Here is a 27,664-nt window from a genome sequence, read left to right on the forward strand (position 1 = left end):
AATTTAATCACTTAAGAGTTAAAATTTTTACTATTAAAATATTTAACAAAAAAATATTGTATCTAATGTGTTTCTACAAATTCAACTTATAAAGCAAGAGAATGTTCTTTTTTTTTTAGTACCATATCGATCTTTTCAATGTACTATGACTTACGAAATAGAGAGGAAATTGCCCTGCATAGAATCACGTGAAACCAAAATTCTCTTGTGTGCATGGCTGGTGAAGGCTACCTCTGGATATAGACAATGCTTCCTTCATAGCCAACAACGTTAGCATTTCACACGTCTTAATTAGTTCCATGAATTCCTATATCTCGTGGGTTGGCTTATATATATATATATATATATGGATAATGATGTACTATACATCAACCATTTTTACTTTCTTTTTTCTTTTTCTTTTTCTTTTGTATTACTAATTAGTACTGCATTTTTTTTTTAGGAATTACAAATATTATCAACATACTATTACTAGTTTATAAGGACTAGTTTATAAGGAATGCAATACGAAATCATTGAGTAAATAAACATTTTTAGGAACTGATAGCTAACTTGTGACACAACGTGGAGATTGGATTGGAGGATATGTGGAGTGTGATCAATACATACCAATTACACGAGCGAACAAATGGAAGCTAGCCCTAGTGCTCATGGTGATATTTTTAGTAACCAGTAATAACCTTTGCTTAATCATACATATATAGGGATTACGACGATGTTTCATTTCTTATTACTCTTATTTTGTTTCTCGCATGATCCCATCATAATGGGCAAATTGATAGCAATAATCACAAGTACAGACGTGTTGTCGGCAATAACTCTTTACCTAACACGAGTCTATTTGAGTTATTCTAATAGGTTCTGCTAACCATCACAACACTTGTTAAAGATTAAAGGGTTAATAGTGTTTTAGTTAATATATGTCATTTTCGGTTTTCTCCTGTAAAATATTTCTTTTGGATTCCGTCCTTGTAACTTGAAGATTTTTGGTTTTGGACCTTAAAGAATTTTGACTGTACAAAATCGAAGATATGGCAGGGGGTAAGCCGAAATTTTCTCAAATTAATAGGGGCGTAAACCAAAATTTTCTCAAATTACAAGGGGTGAAATTTGCCATGAAGGTCCAAAACCAAAAAATCTTCAAATTACAAGGACGAAATTCAAAAAAATATATTTTACAGGGGGTAAAACACTATTAACCCAAGATTAAAAAAATGAAATAATTGATTAAAGTATGTAAAAAAATTGACTTTTAATGTTTTTTTTGGTAGTGTTACAAAGTAACGAGGCAAAAAAAGAAAAAACAGGGAGAGGAAAAACTAAGTTCCAAGCTTATCTCTCAGAATGAGAGATTCCATGCCAGGCGGAGGACAGTTCCAGCGAGCAGAGCACCTTGCATGTGATCCTTCCTTAGCCATAAAATCTGCACACATATTTTGTTCCCCTAAGAACATGCACCAATGTTGTATTAACATTTCCATGTAAAGCATCTCTAATATGAAGGATGACAGTAGCATAAGTGTGTAAGGTATGATCACGACCATCAGTAATCAGGTCAACTGCTTCCAAACAATCACACTCACAAATAATTTTGGCATAGCCTTTTAGACTACAAAAATCAAGACCTATCTGGATAACACATAACTCCGCTAGTAACGCATCACCTCCAGCTTCATAGTGAGAAAAACCAGCTATCCAATCTCCATTGTGGTTGCGGACAACACCACCAGCACCTAAACAACCCAAATCTTCTAGAAAACTACCATCAATATTGAGTTTAAATGTACCTTCCGGAGGGGGGATCCAATGAGCTAAGAGGCGTGATAAGTGTGGGTCCAAACGAAAATTGGGATAGTAAGAAATGCATTCATCATGTAACAAAAAGGTCTTTCGCACCACATCTTGAATACGCCAATGTTGATCCTCAAAAATAGTATTGTTTCTCCACAACCAAGCATACCATACTCCTGTAATAAACAAAATAGTGGAAGTACTCTTTGTCATCTCATGAAGCCAAACTTTAACATCAAATTCAGAGAAAAAATTATTATAGTGCCCTATATTCAAGCGGAGCCAAAGCTCTCTAGAGTGCGGGCAATCACGTAAACAATGAAGAATATCTTCTATGGGTGAAGAGCAACGGGTGCAGCTTGGAGAAGCTACCATGTTGCAATGATGCTGACGGGCATTAATAGGGAGGGCATTATGAAAACAAAGCCATAGAAAGTGTTGAAGTTTTGCTGGTACTTTAAGGAGCCAAAGCCAATTCATGTTACAATTCACATTCCAATTTCTATTTTGTTGAAGAAGCCAATAATATCCACTCGAGCAAGTATATTCACCTTTCTTTGCATGTCTCCAAGTCCACGCATCTGGAAGTCGCACATCCAAGTTATTAGGAGCTGGAAGCTGATGAATATATTGAACAATATTTGTTGGTATCATAGTGGCTAGACCTTGCAAGTTCCACCTACCATCCTCCCACACATCCAATCACTGATGTTAACAAATGGGACCAATTGACAGAGGGGACCGAGTTGTGTCCAGTCAATATTCCAAATCGATGAGTCTCCTGAGCCTACACGAATATATCCTGCAGCAAAATTTGTAACGACATGTTGAATACCCCGCCAAGTGATTGATGATTTATTTTGTTTCTTATTCATCCATAAAGACGTGTTGCCCATGTATTCATGGGAAAGAACTTTCACCCATAATTTATCTTTATTATGAAGCATGTTCCACTGACTTTTAATGTTTTAATGTATTGGATTCATAATTAACAAAATAAAATTTTCACTTTAAATTTTTTAACGAATATTCTAAAATCACTTAATAGCATTTCTTATTACAATATATACATACGTGATGGACAAACTAGTTATTGATGTCGTTGATAATTTGTCCAGCTTCTCCATAATTTAAGAAGGAAATTGCTACTTGCCATCCACATCTTTGAGGTTGGATTTATGACAAAATTTATACATTAAGAAGAAAAAAAAAATTGCTACCGATCAGATCTTTAATTTTGGTGACATAATGTGTGTGTATAACGAGGAAAGAAAAAATTACACTAATATTCTCTCCGTCTTAAATTTTAAATTTAAGAAGTCAAAAGATAATTAAATAAATACGAAAGAAAAAGGAAAACAAGTTCAGCATAAAGTGTGTCTTTTTTTTTTTCCGGGGTTCGAACCCCAGACTTTGCATATATTATACATTGTCTTTATCAACTGAGTTATGCTCACGGAGACATCATAAAATGTGTCTAACCAGAGTACATAGTATTAAAATACAATATGCAAAATAAAAAACAACTGCAAACAGTGGCGGAGCCAGGAAAATTATAGAGCTTGGGCAAAAAAATTATCGCAAAATATGGCGTGTTAAGAACGTTAAAATATGACTTTACACATTTTCGACAAACGATAAATTAATTATGAATTTTTAAAGTGTCAAAAACTCAAAAAACAAAACAACGGAAATCTCGACCTATAAATCAAATTTTGAGCTCATTATTTGCAGAGACATCTATAAAAAAAATACATAAAAATGATCTGTAAAGTTTCATAGCATTTCGAAGTCGTTTCAATTTATTTTAATTTTTCAACCAAAACGTGCAAAATTGAAATTTTGTTCCGAGTAAGCGTATACTCACAGGTCAAATTTAGTTCCCTAATTTTGCAGGCATGACTAGAAGATGATAAGACCCTTCACAATGAAATTTTGTAGTTTTTAAACGAGATACAAATTAATTATAAATTGTTTAAGAAATTCATAATTATGGGGAATAAAAATTCATAATTAATATGTCTCTGGTTGAAAAAATTTAATTTTTTGTGTAAAGCTATATTTTAACGTGCTAAACATGTATGGAAAAAATCATGAAAAAATTCAACATCTATGTCACATTTTTATACTATACGCGAATATTATAGGGTAAAAAATAAGAAAAAACTCGAATTACAATACTAGAATATATGTTTTTTATTTTACATGGTCAATTTGAACAATTAACCATTCAAAATAAGAGAGATGAACCTGTCAATAGTGTGCTAAATAAAATCATGAGATAAATAAATGTCCTTTCCGAGATCTCTTTGCGTGGGAGAATTTTCAGATTTTGCCCAAAAAAATTTTGTAAGTAAGAAAATGGCTATTGGGCTGGACTTGGTACAAAGAAAGTAGCAGCTGAGCCCGATCTAGTGCCTAGGCTAGCTGGGGGTGCCACCACCCCTGGCTGCAACTAAATCATTGTATTATAAGGAGGAGTAACCTAAACAAACTGATAGATTAGTTCACCAAGTATGAAAATCTAGAGAGAAAATATGAGTCGTATAAACCTTAAGCCACCACTATGTAATGAAATTTCACCCCGTTAACAATTTCAGTGATAGTTGATTCTTTGTTTTGAAAGATCTTAATGTTGTGTTCCTTTCAAATAATCCAAGTTCCAACCAAATAATTTGAAGACAAATGCAAATGTCCTTCCGAAAAAAATGGTTGTCACCAAACTGTGTAGCGTGCATGACAATTTCAGATGGAGGCGCAGTAGAAATCCCTAGCCACTTTAAAATGAATGACTAAACATCTCTGAAAAGTTATATATAGTTCAAAATAAATGATTCTTTGATTCCTCCATACCACAACAACCCAAACATAACAGAGATCATGGATGAAGAAATCAACGTCTAACTAAGTTATCTTTTGTTGGGAGTCTATTTTTCAGCAGTCTTCATGTGAAAAGTGATACTTTGTTCCAAATGATCTCCGTGAAAGGCGCTTGAACTTGCTAATCATCATGCCTCAACACATTGTAAACTCCTTTAACAGAATAACCTTGAGTTTGATCAAGTTTTCAAGATGAACCGACAATCTTTTTGAATAGGATACCCTACTTATCACTTTATTACTTGATAAATAATTTGGTACTACACTTTCCTAATCCGACCATCAATTACTGGTAAATGTCTTTCCCACGATGCGAAAATTAACTGCCTCTCCCATGGTAAACATTACATTGTCTTATTATGGTTCAATAGTTGACGTATCCCTTGCATATTTCACAGAGAAAATAAATCATGATGTAGCCCTTGTAAATTTCTTTATGGAGACACATGAAAGTCAGCACTAGAATCCCTCCGACAAGTCAAAAGTATTTGAAGAAAATGAATATGATTCTGAAGAAATATTTCCTCAAGCTTCCAAGATCACAATGACACTAAGTATAATGAGGATGAAGATGGAATGCCTCTCAACTTCAATATTATAAGGATTTAAAAACACTCTTCATATATTGGAGAGATTTTGTTGATAGTGATGAATTGATAACATGCAATAACAAGTTAAACTCTATTTGATTTTGTCTAAGGATGATAATAGAAGGAAGACGCTCTTACAACAACAAAGAAATGAAAACTCCACCAGGACCCGCTATATAGATATTCCCTCACCCTATAAAATGAAAGACATATATTGGCTCTGCGTCGCCTGACGTTGACGAGAGAAGGGAGTGATCACCGTTGATATGATACACACGATGAACGATTATATGCATGCTTCTTACCAATGGAAACATGAATGAACCAAATTCGGAATGATAGGTATCTTAAGGTCATATATGTATGGACTATACGGTTGAGAGATGGTATATGACTAAGATTGATTGGTATTTTCTATATTAACAAGATGCATCTTCTTTTTTCGATAGCCTAGAACATAAAAACTTTATAGTTAAGCACATTTGACTTAGAGCAATTATTGAATGAGCGGTGTTCTTGGAAGTTCCTTCAAAGTTTGTGAGTAAGGACAAAACACACGGAAAAGACTAGTGTTAGTTTGTGGGTTCAGTTGACAAGCATAAAGATTTTATAGGGCATTATATGCTGCCAAAGTGTTTTCTAGAATATAGGTTCCTATATGTTTATCATATATTGGTCTTTTGTTAGACTAGCACTCTTGTTTGATAGGCATTTTTTTACTTGCTTTATTTGAGACTTTATTTATTGGGCTAGGAATTTATGCCATCCTTTTTATTTGTATTCCTTTTTATTTTATAATATTATGACTATTACTTTTCCATCCTGCTGGATTCTTGCGCGCCCTGTCTTTTTTTCAAAAATACCCCTAGTCCGAATTACATAATCCGAATTACTTTTGGATTATGTGATCTGAACAATTTCGTGCATTTTGGAGCTTGAAGCACCCTGAAGGCTCTGGATGCCAAAGTGCATTGGATGAGTTCTATATAATCCAGAATTTGTCAATCACCCCGTTAAAAGTCAACATTTAGGGTGAACAAGTATGTTTCCAGATTATATAATATGAAATGAGTAAACACGGCCCGAATTATATAATTTGAATTGCATCAACATAAAGGCAGAAGCCATATGTTTTGGCGCATTTAGCTTGCTTCTAAACAACATACCATGCCTTTGACCATATGTTCAAATAGAAAATTTAATTCATAACATAACAATTAAGAACATAATATAATTATCCAAACATAACATTAATCAAACATAACCATAAAATTATTCAAATGTTACATAACTAAAAATTATCCAAATTATTCAAACCTAACATAATTAAAAATTACAAGCATCCAATGACTACACCCTTGGCACCCCTGCAACCACCCCTGCCACCCTGAACATTATGCCTATGGTGATAAACCTTCCCACCAAAAACCTCTCTCAAGACTTCCTCCAAGTGTTGCCATTCCTCAGACCCTTGCGACACCACGCCACTCGACATCACAACATACACATGGCCTCTGATATGGGTCAACGTTCAGGACAGCTCCAAGTACTCTTGATCTCTATCCTCCTCAGCAGCAATCTCATCAAGGGCTTCTGCTCTGGTGTCCTCGGCACCTGAACATCCTCATGTGGAAGAATCATGTGTGGATGAGAGACACGATAAAACCATCTAATGTATCCCTCTTTTGCCTCCACACCATGCGGTGCACGGTTATTCAACTGATGAGGTGTCAGTGCATGATCTAGAAAATGTTGTAAGCGGTAGGTGATATCCACTAAGGTCTCCTAGGGAGGTGCACTCTCATATGGATGTCCGGGGATGGTCTGAATGTACCCAAACTGACGAAGCACCCGCTCTGGCAGATATCTTACCTTACGGTTACCGTATTTGAGCCATCCAGAGTAAAGGCAGACCCTCTCAAATGGACATGCCTGATGGTGCTCTCCATTTGGGGTCATGACAACGCTCGCCAGATCCAGCGCATCCAGATTCCCTATGTACTCGTCTGATGTAGACAAACCCGCCCGTGGTGCAAAAAACATGGAGTGTGGATGATGATCATCCCAATATCCACCCCACACATTCTTGTTGCCTATATGATGTAAGATTTTTACATCTCATAAAACTATTTACACGTGAGTATATATAGGATCGTATCCACAGGGAGTTGGGTATATCTTAAGCATTTTCACAATATTTATCATATTAAGTGTTTGGGTATAAAATGTTTGTTTGTGTAAAACTATTTTCCTATTCGACATAAAAGTAAAACGAGAAAAGATAAGACTATTTCGCTTGGGGTCAGAGATATCAACCAAGCGTAACAGCTGCAATCTCTCGATCGATTAACGAATTCTAGCTTTTTAAACGATATTATCACAATCACTCGACAATATCATTCGTGTACAAATGATATCATTATTTCTAAGGGATCGTTTAAACATCGATTTCTCAAACATTTAAACGAACACAAAGTCGATTGGATAGTTTAATCGACAATTTTCCAACAGATTAAATTACCCAAAAGCATTAAGCTCTAGATTAAAAGTGATTATCAAATATTAACATCTATGTCTAGAGTGATAATTTAAGATAGATTGTTATTCTATTTCTAGATTCAAAAGTATGTGTCCATATCATTTTAAATCTCAATAAAACATTAAATGCAAGAATAACAACAATATTGAATAAATAGCTAGAACCATATATTAAATGATCAAAAGATTACATAATAGCTTGTTTGAATATCTCAAAACCTCAAGAGTAGATGTGGCTACATATGTCTATGATAGCCTTGCAAAGGATTAAGAAGAGATGAAGATTCAATGACAAGATCCATGATGTCTCAAAATCTTGGCTTGAATCTACTCCTAACTACCTTGCTTTGTGTTTCTCTCTCTAGAAAATGCCCTAACATCTCTCTAAAACCCAGAAAAGATGAATAAAACAGTAGTAGAATGCAGAGAGATAGGAGAAAAATTTATTTAAATGGGCTGAGTCTGCGAGATTTAGCTAATAGCGACTATTTCGCTATTAGCGAAATGTGCGAGATCTGCTTCTGCACCAATGCACTTGCTGCACGTGGCCCTTATCCACTTGATTCTCCTGAGTTTTGCCTCCAACTTCGCTGATAGCGAACTTCTCTGTGAGATTTTTGCCAATAGCGAAATATGCGCTAATGGCGACTTTCTTCAGATCCTGCTTCTGACTTCGCCCCCAGTTGCGCTGATGGCGTAACTCCCTGTGAGATTTTCGCTATCAGCAAAATATTCGCTAATAGCGACTTTCTTGTGAACTTTGACAATTCTTGCTCCTTGCTTGTATTTTCCTGCACAAAAGGGTAAAGTAAGGCATGCAAAGCATAAATGGCATTAAGGCACATAATTGAAGCTTTTCCATTGATAATTTGTAAAACAACTCATCAAATACGCCTAAACTAACACATGAATTAGATCATTTTGAGCACTTATCACTATACCCCTGAAATGCTGATACCCCCAAGCCTGCAATAAAGACAACCACATATAAATATACAAACAATCAACACTTACAAATGACAAAACAAACATAATTATTTATTTATACCTGCAACAAAGTCAAAGTATCCTGACAAATGCTTGCAGTTCCAATGGGTAACATGGTTAAGCTCCTTATACAAGTGTGATAGTGCAGCTGCTCCCCATGGAAAACCAGCAACAATCTCCATGTCTTAGGAGTACCTCAGACAGGCAACATCCATATAGGTGGCGCTCTTGTCAGTGAAGAGCGTGATCCCCATGAAGTACATCAAATATATGCGGAAAGCCTAGTCCCATATTCTGCACTTCCTCATACCACCCTCATTATCAGCCTTGCTGCAAAATACACTCCTTGAAAATCCTCCTTAAGCAGCTAATCGTGAATGTGCACCTCTGGTCTCATTCACCTCATCAAGAGCATCTCCCAGAGAAGACCCCAAATATCGCATCATCATCTCCACCGCATTGTACCTTGTCATACTCTCGTGGGACAAAAGCATAGCATCAATGGGGAGATGCAGCAAACATGACACATCATCAAGTGTAATTGTCATCTCCCTAAATGGAAGATGGAAGCTCGATGTCTCCTTGTGCCACCTCTCCGCAAATGCAGAAAGCAGGTCATGGTCAATCTGGTCCTCTCTGCAAGATGGTAGCTAGTATCCTGAAGCCAAGAAAGACCGATGGCACTGAGTCCATCACGCCACCACAGTGCATTCATGATAGGCTTGGTATTGTCATCATGCATCGAATAAATCTTCTTCTCGTTGTTGATTCATTTTAAATTGGCTCACCACTGCAAATAATTAAAAACAAAACATTAATATCAAATTCACAAAGATTAACAACAGTTTACAATCATTAAAGTATCACATTAATAGGTACCTCACCCTCAGACGCCATCTTGGCCACACACACATGGTATCTCGTCAGCAAGGTAGTCATCAAAAGGCTCCGGATCTGGCTCCGGCACACGCTTCGCCGTCCGCTGCCGCGGCTGCTGCTAGCCATCATCCACATCCTCCTCTGCATCACCGACACCCTTCATTGCCTCAGCATCATCCACATCCATCTGATCATACTCTAGCTTAGCCTGAGGCTGAGGCTCGTCGTCAGTAACAGCACGGCATGGCTTGCCACCCCTATGCCTGGGAACTTGAACTACACCCTTCGCCTCCGCCTTCCGCCGACGCTTTCTCCTAATGGAAGCGTGCATAACCTCAACCTCACCCCTTATGTGATCAACAGGATCTACAGGATCCATACCTGTAACAAGCATATTAGGGTAATCAACATAAAAGGCACAACACAACACAAAACAGGGGAAAAATTACACAGGTACATTCCAGATTTCATTTTCCAAACTACAACAATGTAGTTCGAAAAACGAAATCCGAACAGCTTCAGAGCAGAAGAAAAAAAAAACAGATTAACAGGTTTAAAACCTATGGCCAAGTCACGAATAGAAGTTGACGAGTTGTGAATAGCATTTAAAACAGGTTTAAAACCAACTCCCATACCAGATGGAATAGTTGACTTCTTACTTCAAAACTCGTCGTCTGCAAAAGTTGACGTCATAGATTTTTAAATTTAAACAGGTACTCATTTTAAAAAAGTCTGTTGTTATTGTAATTATCTAAAAACATTTTTTTTTCAATATCTCGTTGAACAATTTATTCAATCTAACATACATTATTCTTTATAGTTGTTCATGGATTTAGGTGGTTGCATTTTGTTTTACGGTTAAGTCTTTGTAATCCAATTTTAAAATAAATGGATAGTTTAGGCCCTTTCATTGTAGTTAATTTTGAGTTTCCTCCGTTTTGGTTGAGTGGTACTATTGAAATATACCTATTGTCTTGAGTGTATTTGGAAAACATTTTAGGTTTAATAACAGTTTTCGCCCTCTAACTTTCACGAAGTTGCGATTTTTCCCCCCTAAGAAAAAAAACTACAAAACCGCCTCCTAAGCTTTGCAATTGTAGCAGTTTTGGCCCCCCAAGACCAAATTTAAATAAAAAAATAACACGTGGCACCTCACTTAGGGTGCCACGTCAGTGTAGACCAAGTCAAAATTGGCCTTGGGGGCCAAAACTGCCACATGTGCAAAACTTAGGGGGGCGGTTTTATAGTTTTTTCTTAGGGGGCCAAAATCGCAAATTAGGGAAAGTTAGGGGGATAAAACTGCGGTGGGATTTAGCATGGGAAAGGGGAGTTTTTTCCCATCATAGGAAAGTCTCTTTTTTACCATTAGATCAAATATAGACCATGATGTTATCCTAGACACTCACCACAAGATTTTTTTCACTCTCTTCTCTCACCACTTGCAGCAACACTTAACTCATTTAACAACATTCAATCAATGGCAGAGAAACCCATTAAGCTCTTCCCTTCCTAGACATTCAATTCCTGCCATCAACAATAAGATCTAGGTATTCAGATTCATAGCATCAAGATCCAATTTCTGTGACAAAGAAGAAAAAGAATGGTTTTCCATTTAAAAACAAATAAAACACAAATTTTAAGAGATAATTGAACAGAACAGGAAGCAATCTTCATGAAATTGAACAAGTAAGAGTCTAATTACATAAATAACAAGAAACCATAGCCAAAGTTTATAGAACTGTAGAAATTCGAAACATTCAAATTTTGGTCATGGTAATTTCCATTTCCCCCATTTCTTAATCAGGCTTCATCGTTCTTTTAATTGGGTTTTATTTATTGAAAATCAAAATCAAAATCTTATTTTATAGCTAAATCCTACTGGATTTTAGATAAGTGGTGGGTTTGATGGTTATGTTCGGAAAGAGAGGAGAGGAGGTAGAGAGAGAAAGTGAGAAATCTGGTATTGTGTGGATGAAGAGAAAGGGAGAAAAATATTGTATTGAGGGAGTATGATAAGAGTGTGTTATTCATTTGATCTAATGGTTAAAGTTTACTTTCCCATGGTGGGAAAAAATTATCCTTTCCCATACTAAATCCCACCTAAAACTGCTATTAAGCCAACATTTTATTAGACTAAATCGATAAATGCTTATGCATGATATCGGTGGTGGATGATTTTTTGGGCAAAGATAGATACATGTACTTTAGGGCAGGATCTATCGTTGAGATAATGTGGTTAGCTGACCCTGTTGTTTATTTTTAACCAATATTTAGATATTTATACATTGTGACCTTACTTGTATAGGATTATTGTCTCTACATAGTTCAGTCATAACACTAAAACAAACTATTATTAAGTTGATACTTATATATTATTGAGATTTACTAATTTTTTCAACCTTTTTTTTTATATGTTTTTACTTTGAGCTTGTATTAGAACCAAATAATTGGTTAATATTATAATTTGAAAATATGCTAGAAATAGTAAAAATAATTTTTTTAAGTCAACATTTGAGAGCAATTATAATCTACACTTGTTCTCTCAAAAAAAAAAAAAATATAATCTACACTTATATAAATCTTTATGGCATGACCTTGATCTCACTCATTAAATTTTTTAAATGGGAAACCTCCCTTGAAGTCTCTTTTAATGACATGGACACCCCAATTAATTTTATAGTTGACACTAATTTTCCCTAAAGTCTTTTTTTTTCAAAGGCTAAATTAGATTATCTCATTGTTAATTAATGGGTACAAATAGGAGAGTACATCATAAAAAATATGAGGGTTTAAGGTGGGATAAGGAAGTTCCCGCTGTATTTATTTGCTACTCCTGACGTAACTCACAACAAAATTAGTGTACACATCCCTTACTACTTAACACTATTATTACTCTGTTAAAAATAAAAAACCATACATTTCCTATTTATGATGACAATCTTCCTCCACCGAATATTCTAGCATTGTTGTAAGCTTTTCGAATCTTTTTCATTTGATTTATTTTTTATTTATATCAAATTTCTACTATAACTATAACTATAACATTTGAGACTACTTTCAATCAATTGAAGAATAAACCCCATGAAAAAAGTCCCAGATATGTTATTCCCGTGTGAACCCTAAGCAGTGATGCACGCTGCTTAAAGAAACGAACACAGTCACATTTATTTGGTTTTGTTTTTACTGAACAATTCAGGAACAGTACCCATTCTTTATCCCAAAGTAACTGTACGAGTTTCCCTTCAATTTTATTTTTGTTTGTTTCATTCTTACAATGCAGCTCATGCCATATGATTTATGTTCTTTAACATCAAATACTTATCATGTCCTCAAGAGAACGAACTACTTTTATCACAAAATGATTGATCGTGGAATGCATCTTGTCAATTTTTCAATATTTCATGCTATGTTAATGTTTGTTTGCATCGTTTTTCTATACCTCCTGTAAACTTTTGATATGAATGATTTCAGAGTGACAATTAATAATGTTATGTTTTTGTCATTTAGGATGACAAATAATCAAATGAAGATAAGGTGGAGAAAGTCCAACCTAACTTAGCAGTTTCTTCATGTGACTCGGTTAGCAGGGGAGGTGTGATCAATCTCATTGGCAACATATGAAAAACTCATTTATCTCGTTTTTTTGCTTAACTTATTTATCAATTATTGTTTACATTGTGGTTTTGTATGTCTTTGATGACTAATGGTTATTTTAACATTTTCTAAAAATTTGGCCAGAATGGAGGTTATGTGATTTTCCTTGTTAATTTTTTGACTTTACTCGTTTTTGACACTTTTTCACTAAAAATGTCATAAAGTGATCGAGCCTTATCAAATAGAAGCATATGACCATGCGTTGGAAATATTGATTCAAATGAAGAAGCTTTTGACACTATTAACGACAATCATTTAGGCTCTTTTGAAAAAGCTTTTGAGTCGTGTGAATCATTCTTTAATAATATCTACTATTCAGAACCTCGTTATTGAGTTTCAATAAAATACTTAAGTTCTCTCAAAAAAAAAATACTTAAGGAGAAGAACAATAATGAAAGAGTGTTGAGCTGAGTTCCTGGAATTTGGCAAAATATTCAAATTTCATTTTGGATGTTAAAAATTATCTTGTAAGAAAATAATCTAACATATGATTTATCAAATAATAACTAGAAACATGTCCAGTTTCAATGACCTGTATGTTTGAGTTTGCTGAGTCTAAAACTTTTGTATGTACTAGTCCTAACAACTTCCAATGAGAATAGTTAAGTGATTTATTACTCAAAAGAAGAGAGATGCTAAGAACAAAACTTATTGTTCATCCTAAGATAAAATCAAGTTTTGAAACACATTAGGAATGTTGAAAGATTAATTACAGTAACAATAAGAAAATATTTCAACTTATTTTCAAAAACCTAAAGGTAGAAGTTCTGTCAATCTTCCATGATCCTTTTCTGTTTGTGTTTTGGTCCTTTTATCTGTTTTGAAGTTTTTTTTTTTTTTTAACTTTTGGATGTATCTCATAAATTCTCTAGTGAAAATTGTAAATGACTATGATTGGTTTCCTTGAAGAAATTAGTCATCAAAGGAAGAAATTTTTTTTAAATCAAGATCAAGTTCATCTTATGGTGAAACAGAACATGTGATGTGTATGACAATATTTAAACAAATAAAGTTCATATAAGTAAATTAAAAATTGTATTTTAAAAATAAAATTCTCCCCCTTCATAATTCAATATCGTGCAAGTATAAGTGTACAAAAGTCTGTCTATACAGTTAAAATTCACTAGACTCAAGTTATTTTGAATGCATTTCTCCATGGTAGTAAGAAAGAAAGAAAGAAAGTATAAATAGATAAATAGTAGTATAAGGTTAAAGTATTACTAGGGGTAACGATTACATAGGTTGTAACCGGAGATAAGTGAGCTAATAGCAAAGGCGATAAAAGCAAGAAAGGCCAATGCAATAGAAGCACTAGCCATTTCTGTGAATTCATCTTTTCCCCAATTTGATTGCCAATCATCAACCCTAGTGGCTGCTGATGATGCCGATGATATCAAAAGATATGCCAAAATCTGTCCACAAAAATAAAATGTCAGATTAAAAAAAGACACGAAAAAGCTGTAAAGATCTTTTTGGATGGACTTATTTGAGTTTATTTACTAACATAAACACCTGAGAACTTACGGAATAATTTAATGATTTATGATGTGTATACAAGCTGTTTTCAACCTTATTGAATCTAAGACATGATTTTATAATAGCGTTTCCATGAGATTTTCCGGATAACATATGAACAGAGTTTATACAAAAACAATTTGATTTATTTTATATTATGTTATAAAAATAGCTTATGCATAAACACATAATTAAGTTGCTTAGTTATTTAACAAGCCTAAGTACATTAATGTAGAAGAATCAGTTAGTTAAGAAGAAAGTGAATACTGAATTGGATTATATTATTAATAAACAAAAAACTGACTTGCCTGATCCATGAAGAAATCAAAATGAAAACGCAGGTGATGATTGATTATGTGTTTTCCTCTGATAAGTTGATATGCAAGTTCACATGCTTGAAACCCCGCATATACAAAACCGATTACTGTCATAGACAAACAATACCTACAACCCCATAATAATATAAAAACGCCATTAATTAATTTTACTACAGTAAAGACCAAATTAATCACAATAAAGTCAATTCAACAGCAATATTTCAGTAAAAAAATGCAAATTTAGTAACTAATTTTCTTTGTTTCAAATTGTGATTGAAAGATTATCAAAAAATGCAGCATTGAAAAACAGAATATGGAAAATTAATACATGAAATTCAATAGAGGATAAAAAATAAAAACCTGTATTCTTTGTAACGATCAAAGGAGTCACCACTCCAACCTTCAGTCTTATCCGCAGCCATAACCGAAAACGAAATCAGACATAGCACCACTTCGCTTATTCGGAATCCTAACGCCACCTTCCCCGTCATCACGTCGGTTTTTGACCACGCCGGCACCGCCGGCGTAGTTGTCCTCTGTCTGCTCCTACCGGCGCCATCTTCACGTACTCCTCTGGTGATGTTGGGACCTAAATTCGTTGCGGTAGGCGGAGGATCATTCCTCATGGCTCTGTTAACCACCACCGCCGGTTGCTCATTTCCCGGCTGGTTCCGTTGTTCGGAATCTGGTACGGAGGCGGAGACTTGAGAGTGTTGTATTGAAGGCTCGATGATTACGATGGCTCTGGAGTTGTCTCGGTGGGAATTTTCCGGCGAGTTTTCGGTGGAGTGGAAAGGATCGCCGCCGTCGGATAGAGGAGAGGATTTGAATCGGAGAGGAGAGTGAGGAGAGTCGAAGTGAGACGAGGAATCGGAGTTCCTCGTCGACGCGTTCTTCATAGCGGTTTATTGAGAGAAGCGCGTTTGTGGAAGAAGTGATTATGATTTGGATTTGGCGAATTTTAAAGGGAGGGAATGAAAAAAAAGAGGAATAAAGAAGAAGAGTGTCTTGGGTGGTGGAAAAAGTGAAAACGAAACTGAACTAGAATAGAAGAGTACAGAGTATAGGGTCTTTTGTCTTCGTGGTTTTCAGTGTTGTGTAGGACCATGATGACATGTGGGTTTGATTCTTCGGTTTTAAGATTCTAATTCTTGTGATTTCTGAGAAGGATTGACCAATTAAATGTTGCCACGTATAACAACAGACAGCAATTAAATGTTGTCACGTATAACAACAGACAGAGTGATGACTTTTTGATCCTTGGAGTGCAATGAGAAAAAGTTTGACACTGGAAAAATAGAGTTAAATTAGTTTCCTTTTGTTAAAGATGTTTCATTATAATTAGGGAAATGTAGTTTTTAAATGTGTACTTTTAAAATATAAAAAAATAGTCTTAATCATATTTTACGTGATTACATAAGTTCAATAAAAAAAAAACCCAAAATTAGATACATCTTTCGGTTTAATTAGAGGTTTTGAGTTTAAATTTAGTTTTGCAAATGCACATAAATGATATTCGATTCACACAAAAGAAAAGAACTCCATAAAAATAAGTTCATATCTATAATATGTAACGCATTGATAAATAGTTAAAAAGTCATATTGATATATAATTGAGCATGTGGTTATTATATTGATCATTTATTTATGGAGTTGTGTTATTCCGTGCGAAGAAAGTCATGCAAAAATTGACAAATAGCTAACAATTAGTGGATATGTAATTTGCTGAAATACATGCTTGTTTCTCGTAACTCATCGCATTTTCATTACTAATATTTGTGGAAGAACACTTATTGGAAGATATTCGTTATTCATAATTTAAAAGATTAGTCTCTACCAAGTAGATATTTCCGCATATAACAATAGAAATATTTTGTGCTAACTTGCTTGATTTAGCAATTGAATAAAGTAAAAAACGATTATCTTCTTTATCACATAACTTGTAAGTAGGTTTACAACAAGTTTTTTGCATTATATCACTCACAAAAACCATAACAGTAGATATCAAATGAGATCGGATAGTTTATTTTGTTTAAGAATAATCTCACTCAGTTCCTTCACACAACTCTATACAAGTTGACATTTTTATAGTACCGTCCCTCCCATTTCTCTTTTACTTTTGTTTTTTAGCAACAAAGCATAAAAGCAACCATATAGCAATGTAAATAGCAATATTTATCCTAAAAATATATAAAAATGGAACTGCAAGAAAATTTGTTTTATATAAGGTAACTAAATCTTGTCTGGTAGAAAAATAAACCACAAAAAGTTGAAAATCAAACTAGCCTTTCTTGTTCCATATTCCCCCAATTTCAAGTCCTTGAAAATGATCTTTAACAATTCTTAATAATAATGGGGAATGAATAATGACAGCTATATATTTTGCTTCTTTAAAATGAAAAAAGCTATATATTTTGCTTGATATGTGGTTTATCCTCTCGCTCACTGCAACAATTTATTAGTTGAATCCATGATCCTATGATTGTTAAAATACTTGACAAGAGAACTCAATTTGTTAAATTCAAGTATTTAATAAACTTCAGATAAAGTCTAATCGATTGAGAGTATATGAGTTTGAAACAATCATTTACTATACTCGTTCACTTCAACAATTTGTTAGTTGAATCCATGATCCTATGATGGTTAAAATACTTGACAAGAGAATTCAATTTGTTAAATTCAAGTATTTAATAAACTTCAGATAAAGTCAAATCGATTGAGAGTATTGAGTTTGAAACAATCATTTACTATACTCGTTCACTTCAACAATTTGTTAGTTGAATCCATGATCCTATGATGGTTAAAATACTTGCCAAGAGAACTCAATTTGTTGAATTCAAGTATTTAATAAATTTCAGATAAAGTTTAATCGATTGAGAGTATATGAGTTTGAAACAATCATTTACTATATTTTAGTTGTAGAGCTGTGTTCCTGGCCCTGGGATCCCGTTTTTTGAGTTCTTTTGTTTAACAGGACAGTTTTGAGGCAGGGGTATGCGTGGTGTTTAGCATGTATAGCTCGGCCTCTTTACTTGTTTGTGTGGTGTCTTGTGGTGTTCCGTCTATATGCGGCATCCTTTTTGTATTTTGTTGCCTTCCGCGAGTTTTCGTGCGTCTTGCATTAACTCGACGAGAATAATATTTGCCATTTCAAAAAAAAAAAAGTTACCTCTTTACAAATTTTAAATTATCACTTATCGGAGATACTTTTATCTTAGAATAAAGAGAAAAAAGAGTTTAAAATGGGAAATAATTTTGGGAATATATACCAAGTGGGTCCAAAAACTTTTACGATGGATAAAAGTAATCAGATTTTTTTCATGTGTAGGCAAACTTTAGTGTAATAAAGGCTAAAATTCCACTAGACTTCAACCAAACGTCAATGTCAAAGGTTCCCCCTACGCGTTACAATGACATTCAATAACACAAATCAACCATGGGAAGTAACCTTCAAAAGGATGAAGCTCTCTCTTACCCTTTTATGTCTCTCCCCACCACCAAAAGCAGATATAGGTTTATGCAGGAATCAACCTCCAATAACCATGAAAAAGCATCTTTCTCCCAAACTAATCTTTAAGGGCAATATAATATAAATATTATTTTTTTTGTTGGCATTATCAATATATATATTCTTTATTCTTTACTCTTGGAGCATAAGAAGCATATAACTTTTTACTATTACTTATTGTCTTTGCAGAGGAAAGAATGTAACACAACACAGCTTCAACAATCACTGAAGTGGGTTTAAAAGAGAATCAAGATGATAGAAAAAGTATGGACAAAAAGAGCAAAAGAATTTTGAATTCATGATAAGATTGAAAAGCTAGGAGAAATAATTGCAAGCACTTGCATGTTGGAAAAAGTAAGACTATCTAACAAAATGTAACAAATGTTTATTTGGCCGTGTCAGAATCCTTGATGTTGCATCCAATGTCATAGAAATAAATTAGACTATATTTGGAAACTATGGCTCACTATGGTAGTTTCAAATAGGATAACAAAATTTCTCCGAAGAGCAGCATAATATTGGAGGAAACTCATGGTTGCTCTTGCACCTATCAAACTATGACCGATTTTGTTATCCTTGATCTTGAACCGATGTTGAGGTTGCTTATCCTTGTCAATCATGTTGGCAACACATAAGTGAGGTTACTTATCCTTGCTAACATGACTGACAAAGATAAACAACCTCGCCATCAAAAGGATCTGAATCGTCACTTGGACTGGTAATCGAGCTAAAAGATGTATACTCTGATAGTATACTTATTTTCTTAGCTTTATTCATAGCATATTTAATCAGTTCACATACACACCTTGCAACCTTGATTAAGTTAAGCATCGCTGAGTTAATTGTCTAGAAAATCATAATAGCTGGAAGAAAAAAAAAACTTTTCAAGGTTCCACGGGAATAAATCATTAGCTGGAAGAAACTTGAAAGGGTGTTCGTTAAGTATCATAAATCTGAGGAGAGCCTTAGTGTAATTCACTCAAAAATATTGTGAGTTAACATGAATTGATCACTAATAAAAACATCATAAAAGGTATTTCATAAAGTTTAACAGAAAAACAGAATAAATACAAAAGCATTTTTCAATGGTGCCTTATCTCAATCTAACCTTGGAGAGTTTGTTAGAATCCAAAATTGCCTTGACAACTTCAGAAGACATGAGATGTGAGATTCCTTGTGCTTCTAGAGCTGCCTCGTAGACTTCATTTTTTCTAGTATCATCGTCTACATTTCTCCCGGGAATATGCAAGACAAAATGATTTCTTTCTGTATCTTGTATTTCAATTTTCAGCTGGAAGGCGAATAAATCTATCCTTAACAGGAGTGTCATTCTCACTGGAGACAACTCCACCAACAAAATGATTCACCCTCAAATCCTGTTCTTCTGCCGATGCATCATCATCTGCTTGACTGCTTCTATAATCCCCTCATTATATACCTCCATATTATTAACTTCCTCTTCAGTGTTCTCACTCGATGTAGTTTTATTACTATCTTCGTGCATCGGTGGAATAATAAATTCATCCACTTCTGCCCCTTCCTCTTCAGTGTTTATGTTCATTATTGTAATTTGCAATCCTGGAATTTTGTCCTTAAGAAAATATAGTACACTTTTAATGCCTTGTTTAGTTGCTTCCTCAATAGAACTGTTCACCTCGTCATTTTTTTAAGCCTTCTCTTAATGCTCCTGAAGTTTCATTCTCTACCTCAGATTTGGTTGGGCTCTTAATCGCCTTAGATGGAGGACTGCTCTTTGAATTTCTTTTGGCTCGTAGCAAATGCACTACCTGTCATACTTGATATATGCCATGAGCATATATAGCAGGAATAATAATAGTAATAGTAAAGAAATTTCACAGAAGCAGGATGTCAAATAAACAAGCATCATTTAGTGGGAAAATTAGATCAATACCTACATTTGATATGTATCATCAGCATTTTTGACCACATAAATTTCAAAAACTGTGGTACCAGGTAATCCTTTGAGCAACTGTCTGTAACAAACAAAAATTAGCAGTACGTAGTCCTCTATTGCTAATTACCAGATGACAAAGTAGAAAGTAGAAAGATATGCCTTGGGGTGTAACTCTTGGCAACAAAAATCTACCAAACATTGTTTATCACTTATTATTTCATTGGTTGGCATAAATCATAATGTGGATTCTCACATACATTTAGTGAAATTCATATGAATTTCGAACGATAAAAGAGTGTGTGTTGGAGAAAACACATGAGCCGGTTTTTGTTTGTATTAGCATATTTTTAAGACTAATAAATAAGCCTTAGAACATTTTAGCTATTTTTGGACAAGCAGCTTAATTAAACTGCTTACGGTCATATCATGCCGTAAGAGTTAAGACCATGCATTAAAATATGGAGGGTGAACTAAGGGGGTGGGACCATCCTGGAGAAGAACGGCGTGGGGTCTCTGCATTTTAAACACGGGAGAAGTGCAACGGCAACTAAGGGTGTTGTTGTTCCTTTTTGTACTTAGAATTGAAGTAAATGCTAGTACTGTGTTTGTTTGGGTTTGTGGTTGAGTGGGCCTCAAAAGTCAAAACATCTGAGTTTGGGAGCAGTGAAAGAGACGCCATGTGCCAGCCAGCGTCGTCATGTAGTTGCTAATAATACGAATATGGTACAATCTAGAATGAAAGAAGACTTCAGTTGTAATTACATCTGAGTGAGTAATGATGAAGGGGAAATAAGTAAGAAGAGATGACGATAGAAACTGTGGTGCGTTACTTCTCCTTCAAAGTTTCAAATTTTAAACGAATAGATCCTAGTTTTACTCTTGATTTAAATTTGAACTTTACTATACCAAAAACAAACAAAAATTAAACTTAACTACAAATTTTGTCCTTTTAGTTTTAAAATTAGGAAAATGTTGAGGACACTCTTGAAAGACCATAAGTGATAAGTGTTTAAGAAAATTCCTTCCCTTCATCTTCATTTACTTGTTATCGTGTAATCCTCCCTTCATTACTTCCCTTCACCTTCATCAAAAATCCTCCCTTAATTATTTCATTTACTTGTTATCGTGGCTGAAAAATTGGCAAATTGATAGATATTCATGGAATAATTGTGTGTTAAATAATTGGCTGTTTGAAAGGAGTTTCCATTTGGTTTGTTATCATAACCCATGGCATAACAAAGCAATAATATAACAGGAATATCATAGCTTGGTTGCAGATCTATATATCATGCCTTTTCAATTTGTTTTGCACATGGTTAAAGTTAAAGGAAGCAAATTTGGTTAAAAACTCACTACTCTGCATATTTGGTGCAGTCACAGATTTGGCACAAATTCATTCTTATTCAATCTGGAAAAATCTGTTTGGTCTAAAATTTGAAACAGATTCGATGACAGCGTTTCATATTCCTAGTTTTTGGGAGAAAAATCAAATTAGGGTATAACTTTTGACGTTAAGAGATAAATAGTGGATGGAGAAAATGTTAGTTAACAATGTTAGCATAATGGAGGTTAATGTTTTTTTCAAACTAAAGGGGATGTGAGTGTCTTTTAATAAAACTTCAGGAGAGGTGAGTGCAATTTGCTCTAAAATGCAATTTGCACCATTATCTTCTTTTCATCAAACTCGATTAAAGGATGATTATGCGTTTGTTTAAAAACTAAGTTGGTAGGTCGAAATTTATTTCTTTTAAAACTAGGGTTAAAGGTGTATTATTCAATCTTTCTTTGAAACGAAATTGATCGATTACTTAATTTACAATGTTTTTTTAAGGGAAAAAAAACGTATTGATAAAATCATGTATGAATTTGGAATTAAAAAGAAGAAAATGTGGGTGAGCAATCATGTTTGATGTTATAAGAACGTTTAAGAATACATATTAAAGCTATACTCTCCTCACCTACAAACTCATTTAGAAAGAAAAATAAAAAAACTACGCCTACATCACCCTCTCCCAATAAAATAGTGTTAGTAATACTACGCCCAACAAAATGGAACAGGTAAAGGAACACATACTCCATCTGATTAGAATTTCAAACTCTTTTTACACTTGATCAAACATAAAAGGCTAGAAGGAAAAAAGAAAAAAAGACAATTACAGATCTGCAGTTCTGATCTAGGTTAGTAAAGCAAAAAGGTATACCTTGATTTTCCAAGTCCTACTGCGCCACTTGAAGAAGCCCCGGACAAAGAAACTGACCCATTTCTTCATGGATCAATGTAAAAATTTCATGTTAGAATGTGAACCATTTTTTTACAGCCCAGATGTGGATGTGCATTCTTTAACCTATTCTAGTCAAAGCTCTAAAACTACATAATCTAACTTTGTGCAGAAGAAAGACTGACAGGCATGCATTCCACCGTTGAGCCCTGGACTCTGTTTGGTGCATTTTGTGTCAAAACAGGTGCAACACCGTTCTCAGCATTTTGCAAAGCATTATCTGTGTCATCAACTGGCCCTGCAATTTCAGCACGCACAGGGCGGAGAAGCCCCTGTAACCTTAACAAGTAACTTTGACTAGAAGGTTGGCCTCTAACGTATCTAGTTGTTGTCACAACACTGGCAGAAGATCGTTCAGAATCAGGACGGAGATTGGACAGGGCACTAAGATCAAGATTTGGAAACACTGAGCAACGGCACCTAGGACACTTCACATTCAGCCTAAGCCACTCGTCAATGCATTCAACATGAAAATTGTGTGCACAAGGCAAGCCACGAACCTGCATTACAGTGGGACTATTTTTAAATCACTTGAAGATACACATTACATCTTTAACGTAAAGAGTTCTCGAGGTTAAATGGAGTGAATTATTTTCAGTATCAGATGGCAAACAGCACATGGTAATTAGTATGACTTGCTCTAGACCTTTAATTGGATTTAGAAAAGTATACCTCATTCCCAACACGGAACTCTTCTAAGCAGATGGGGCATTCACTGCAATCAGTAGGAACAGCCTTCAACCTGAACTTTGGGAGTTCCTGAATTAAAGCTTCGACTGCTTCTCTCTGCATCCAACCCAGACATGAAACCTTATTATCAGCACTGAAATTGAATATAAATATACAAAAGGAATTTGATTGAGATAAATATATGGCATAACAATAGCAAACATATTGTCTGAAAACACAACCATATGAATAATAGCATACAACAACAACAACAACAACAACAACAACCAAGCCTTATCCCACTAAGTGGGGTCGGCTACATGGATCAAATGACGCCATAGTGTTCTATCAAAGATCATATTTGGATCCAATTCATTGACCTCTAAATCTTTTCTAATGGTTTTCTCTAATGGTTTTCTTAGGTCTTCCTCTCCCTCTACATAATTAAGGCAAAATATTTCGCAGCTAATTAATCTACATGACAATACAGTTCACTCTACTTTTCAAAGAAAAACATTCTGCTGCTTTGCATGAGTTCTAATATGAAATCAACAAGTCCATATGAAATCAACAAGTCCGCAAACATCAACTAAAACTACCTGAGCCGGTGTTAGGTAAAGTCCTGGATGATATGAAGCAGTATCTTGGCCCATGCCCCTTGTTTCTTGACCTGCAGCTTCAAATGCCCAATCAGGCACGCGAATCATATCGACCAAAATCTAACAAAACGAAAAATAGCAACTGTTACCATCTAATTGTTGTAGTGTGGATAATCAAACAGAAATGAATATACATTGAGAATGCTAAGAATATGATCACAAATTATGCTTCAATGATTCAATCAACCCCATATGTACAATCTCTGAAATAAGATAAAGCAATACTGATTGTGATGCCTCCAGAAAGAATCCAACAGTATGAGCTTCGAAACAGATTTCCTCTGAAACTTTCTGGGAATCTGTTTCAACGGTAATTTTTTCCAAGTGGTGAAAAATAAAGCTTGAGGGAAGGCGTGAAGAAACTTACAACCCCACATGACATACATGGGACTGTGTCCCAGTAACAATGTGCCCTAGAACCTTGTTATTATGCAAGAACTAAGATAAAAACCAGCTATAAAACTGACGGTGAAAGTAAATATATATCATTATATAATCACGAAAATTTTGTTTAAAACATAATAATCTATCACATTACCAAGCAATGCCCAACATGACAGTTTGCAGGGATTGCTAGATTAGTTTAACTTCATAAAATGGAAACAATGTCATGGTTAACAAAATCAAAACAAGACTAATATGTAAAAAAGCAACTTAGACCCATACTCTAAAAGTGTATTATCCGGTATCAGATAGCATGGCACCAGCTGATAAGCAAGCTTCAATACCATGTCGTCAGATTACAAGTTTATGCCAAATGTTAACAAATGAATAATGATTGACTGCAGTACTGCACCAGTTACGGATTCAAGATAGAACTTAAAATACTGTCCTACTCCCTGCCCTTTTCTTTATAGGGGGACAATTATGGGGGGAAAATCCATGTTATTAAGGACATTATTTAGAAATACCTGCTATAAAAAGAAACAGTTTTCACAAGATATGTAACTAAAACAGCTAATTATATTGCAATGAAGGCAAATCTTACCCCGTATTCAGACAGAGGGATACCCTGTTGGGCACGCACTAAGTGTGCTTGTCGTCGAGTCAACCACTGCAAGGGGTTAAACAAGCCAAAATTATTACTGCAAAGACCTAGATATCAAATAATGATGGTGAATATTATTTTGCAGATATTCTATGTTTACGAGTTGTTCAGAACAAGATCACCACGGCAAATGAGTAAAAAGAGATTGTTGCATGGTAACAAGACAAAGAAACATCTAATGATTAACAGAGCGCCGCCACTAACCTTCCCTACTGACATGCAAGCAATGCAAAGAAGTCCACAGTAGCTAAAAAGTAACCAGATGAGGAATCCCCATTTCTGTCCCTCTTCAGGTAACTGCAGATGATTATTTGCATTATGCATCATAATCTTGTTAACAAGAGTAGAACTAAGATTGAATTTAAATTTAAATTTAATTTAAATTTAAATGATAAACATACACAGCTCTTGGCACTGCTGAACCACATGGTACCAATTATAGTCCAAGCCCAAAGAAATGGATAAAGAAGCAATCCAAGGATTGAAAGGACGACCACTCTTCCACAGAAACGAGCATATCTCTGCTGCCACCCAAAATCCCTAGAAGGGCAGGAGGAATAACGTGCAGATGAATTAGTACCGGGGTTTGAGAAATTAAAACATCATTTGACTTGGTTTGTTTGATACAACACAAAAAAAAATCATAATTGCTTACTACCATGAAATCAAAACGACCACAAATGATTTTGCACGTGAATGCTGAACAGGCAAGAGAAATTACATGAAATGAACCATAGAAAACTCAACTTCCAGAATTCAAAAATGAAAATTATTTTTATAAAGACATAGGCCAGATTGACTGCAGCCATTTATCTCCATTAACTTTTATGTTTCTTCCCTCCTAGTGCTATTTTAACTTTTAACCTTTTTGAGGCAAATGACTAAATGGCCTCATCAGGTTCCGCTCATGCTAAAATTATTGCATCTAATGCTATGTCGATACAAGTAAACTAATGGCATACAGATTGATTCCATCAATGATATCAATATTTTATATGAACTGGTGATCATTGTGGGTAGAGTGCAGGAACCTTGGTTATAAAGTGCAGGTTATTGTACATTCAAATATGTCTTATCTTCAATTAAATGGATTAAAAGAAACACTTCAAAACACTGAAACACCACACTAATGCATACAAACAATATAAAATAGAGAAAACAAAGAAATATCCCCGTGAGCTTAGCTCAGTTGGTAGGGATATTGCATATTATATGCGCAGGGGCCGGGGTTCGAACCCCGGACACTCCACTTCTCCACAATTAAATTGTGTGAGCTCTAGCCACTAGGCTACTAGACCAAAAAAAAAAATAAATAAAGAAAGAGAGAAAACAAAGAAAAGTTAATGGATGCAAGGCCTTACAAGCCCATTCCAGCAGCAAAGCCATTATCAACAAACATCAAGAGGCGGAAAACGAACACAGCAGTGTAGTCCACCTGAAGAACAGTGGAAAAAAAAATCATCATTTAGGCAAGGATCTTAAAAGGTAACAATATTAATTAATAGGAGGGAAATGGAAACATACCACAATCCATATGTGCAATGGGTATGTACAAGAATGATAGCGCTTCCAATTAATTGCAACAATAACTCTAAAAATTCAAAGTCAAGAATACAAGCATTCTATATGGCGATAAAAAAAATGCGAAATGATGGAAAAATTAGGTGGAAAAGAGTATATAGAGAAGGTGAATTGAAAAAGGATACACGCTGGTGGCGAGCATGGACAAGAAAAATCCATCGTACCTGGAATGAGAAAGTTGCATTGAATCGAAATTGGGATAAATCAGAGTAAGAGATAGAGAGAGAAGACTAACCACTTGAAATCGACGCCTCTGATAGCCATGGAAATAGAATTGAGGGAAACCCTAGAGGAAAATAATGTGTCTTATCGAAATGATTTGATCGCGGCGAAGAAGAAAATGCATTCAGTAAATCGGAGTGTAAATGTTTGGTAAGAAAATATAGGAGAAAAAAAGAAGTGAAGTAAAGGAAGAGGATGATGAATAAAGCAGGTACACAGTAATAGAAAAAGCGAACAAGAGTGACACAACACAACAGCACAAGTGTGTATGAGAGAGAGGATGAAGTAACAAAACACGCGCCGCACCGTCAAGCCAATGACAGATTTAGATCATTGACTTCTCTTTTACTGCTTTGCGTGTTCCACACTCGCATTTACTCCTTCACTCTGTGCATTGAGGTTACTTTTACGTTTTACCTTTTGTCACTTTTGGTATCGATTTTGAGATTTCAATTTCTATATGCTCCACTGTTTCCATTACATTTCATTTCCTCATCAAATCTCACCTAATAATAATTAATCACTTTATCTGCATTTCTTTATTGCTTTATCTTCTTTTTTTCATTTAAATTAAAAATTTATAGTGCATTCCCTCCGTCCCGGAATAACTGACCCATTTTCTAAAAAAAAAT

At 34.8% G+C, this 27,664-nt stretch overlaps 3 protein-coding genes and 1 long non-coding RNA gene across 5 annotated transcripts; all 4 read right to left on the minus strand.

The window, feature by feature from the left end:
- Positions 1-6,785: 6,785 nt before the first annotated feature.
- On the minus strand, positions 6,786-7,304 carry LOC146901745 (uncharacterized). The gene is made up of 2 exons (XM_085737081.1): positions 7,134-7,304; positions 6,786-6,980 (listed from the first exon to the last, which is right to left on the minus strand). Exons 1-2 carry the CDS (start codon positions 7,302-7,304, stop codon positions 6,786-6,788), a joined length of 366 nt encoding a protein of 121 aa, XP_085593207.1.
- Positions 7,305-7,945: 641 nt separating this feature from the next.
- Positions 7,946-10,046, minus strand: LOC146901746 (uncharacterized). 2 transcript variants are annotated; one of them, XR_015021770.1, is made up of 3 exons: positions 9,671-10,046; positions 8,848-9,576; positions 7,946-8,590 (listed from the first exon to the last, which is right to left on the minus strand). It is a non-coding gene; the product is annotated as an uncharacterized LOC146901746 (long non-coding RNA). The 2 variants fall into 2 exon arrangements; XR_015021769.1 differs by having other exon boundaries at positions 8,305-8,590; positions 9,666-10,046.
- Positions 10,047-14,352: 4,306 nt separating this feature from the next.
- Positions 14,353-16,194, minus strand: LOC146901747 (CASP-like protein 4A3). The gene is made up of 3 exons (XM_085733445.1): positions 15,512-16,194; positions 15,143-15,278; positions 14,353-14,731 (listed from the first exon to the last, which is right to left on the minus strand). The coding sequence occupies exons 1-3, from the start codon at positions 16,048-16,050 to the stop codon at positions 14,540-14,542; spliced, it is 867 nt and encodes a 288-aa protein (XP_085589571.1). The 5' UTR covers positions 16,051-16,194; the 3' UTR covers positions 14,353-14,539.
- Positions 16,195-22,633: 6,439 nt separating this feature from the next.
- On the minus strand, positions 22,634-27,274 carry SIS3 (SUGAR-INSENSITIVE 3). Its single transcript, XM_085732261.1, has 10 exons — positions 27,046-27,274; positions 26,936-26,974; positions 26,754-26,820; positions 26,591-26,664; positions 25,631-25,769; positions 25,434-25,526; positions 25,170-25,235; positions 24,122-24,241; positions 23,526-23,639; positions 22,634-23,353 (listed from the first exon to the last, which is right to left on the minus strand). The coding sequence occupies exons 1-10, from the start codon at positions 27,072-27,074 to the stop codon at positions 22,952-22,954; spliced, it is 1,143 nt and encodes a 380-aa protein (XP_085588387.1). The 5' UTR covers positions 27,075-27,274; the 3' UTR covers positions 22,634-22,951.
- Positions 27,275-27,664: the final 390 nt, after the last annotated feature.

Source organism: Medicago sativa, chromosome 8 (genome assembly GCF_051527215.1).
Source record: "Medicago sativa cultivar Bolivia chromosome 8, Bolivia_mono, whole genome shotgun sequence".
Taxonomy (NCBI): domain Eukaryota; kingdom Viridiplantae; phylum Streptophyta; class Magnoliopsida; order Fabales; family Fabaceae; genus Medicago; species Medicago sativa.

What these genes read in the sequence shown, in the direction of transcription:
- SIS3 (XM_085732261.1), bottom strand. Translation starts at nt 27,074, where the DNA reads ATGGCTATCAGAGGCGTCGATTTCAAGTG. An exon ending in TCAGCAGTGCCAAGAGCTGT is followed by an intron (nt 25,527 to 25,630) that starts GTATGTTTATCA and finishes AATCATCTGCAG; the next exon opens with TTACCTGAAGAGGGACAGAA. An exon ending in TTTACCTAACACCGGCTCAG is followed by an intron (nt 23,640 to 24,121) that starts GTAGTTTTAGTT and finishes GGTTGGATGCAG; the next exon opens with AGAGAAGCAGTCGAAGCTTT.
- LOC146901745 (XM_085737081.1), bottom strand. Translation starts at nt 7,304, where the DNA reads ATGTTTTTTGCACCACGGGCGGGTTTGTCTACATCAGACGAGTACATA. An exon ending in TCAAATACGGTAACCGTAAG is followed by an intron (nt 6,981 to 7,133) that starts GTAAGATATCTG and finishes ACACCTCATCAG; the next exon opens with TTGAATAACCGTGCACCGCA.
- LOC146901747 (XM_085733445.1), bottom strand. Translation starts at nt 16,050, where the DNA reads ATGAAGAACGCGTCGACGAGGAACTCCGATTCCTCGTCTCACTTCGAC. An exon ending in GATCGTTACAAAGAATACAG is followed by an intron (nt 15,279 to 15,511) that starts GTTTTTATTTTT and finishes ATGGGGTTGTAG; the next exon opens with GTATTGTTTGTCTATGACAG. An exon ending in TTGATTTCTTCATGGATCAG is followed by an intron (nt 14,732 to 15,142) that starts GCAAGTCAGTTT and finishes TTTTGTGGACAG; the next exon opens with ATTTTGGCATATCTTTTGAT.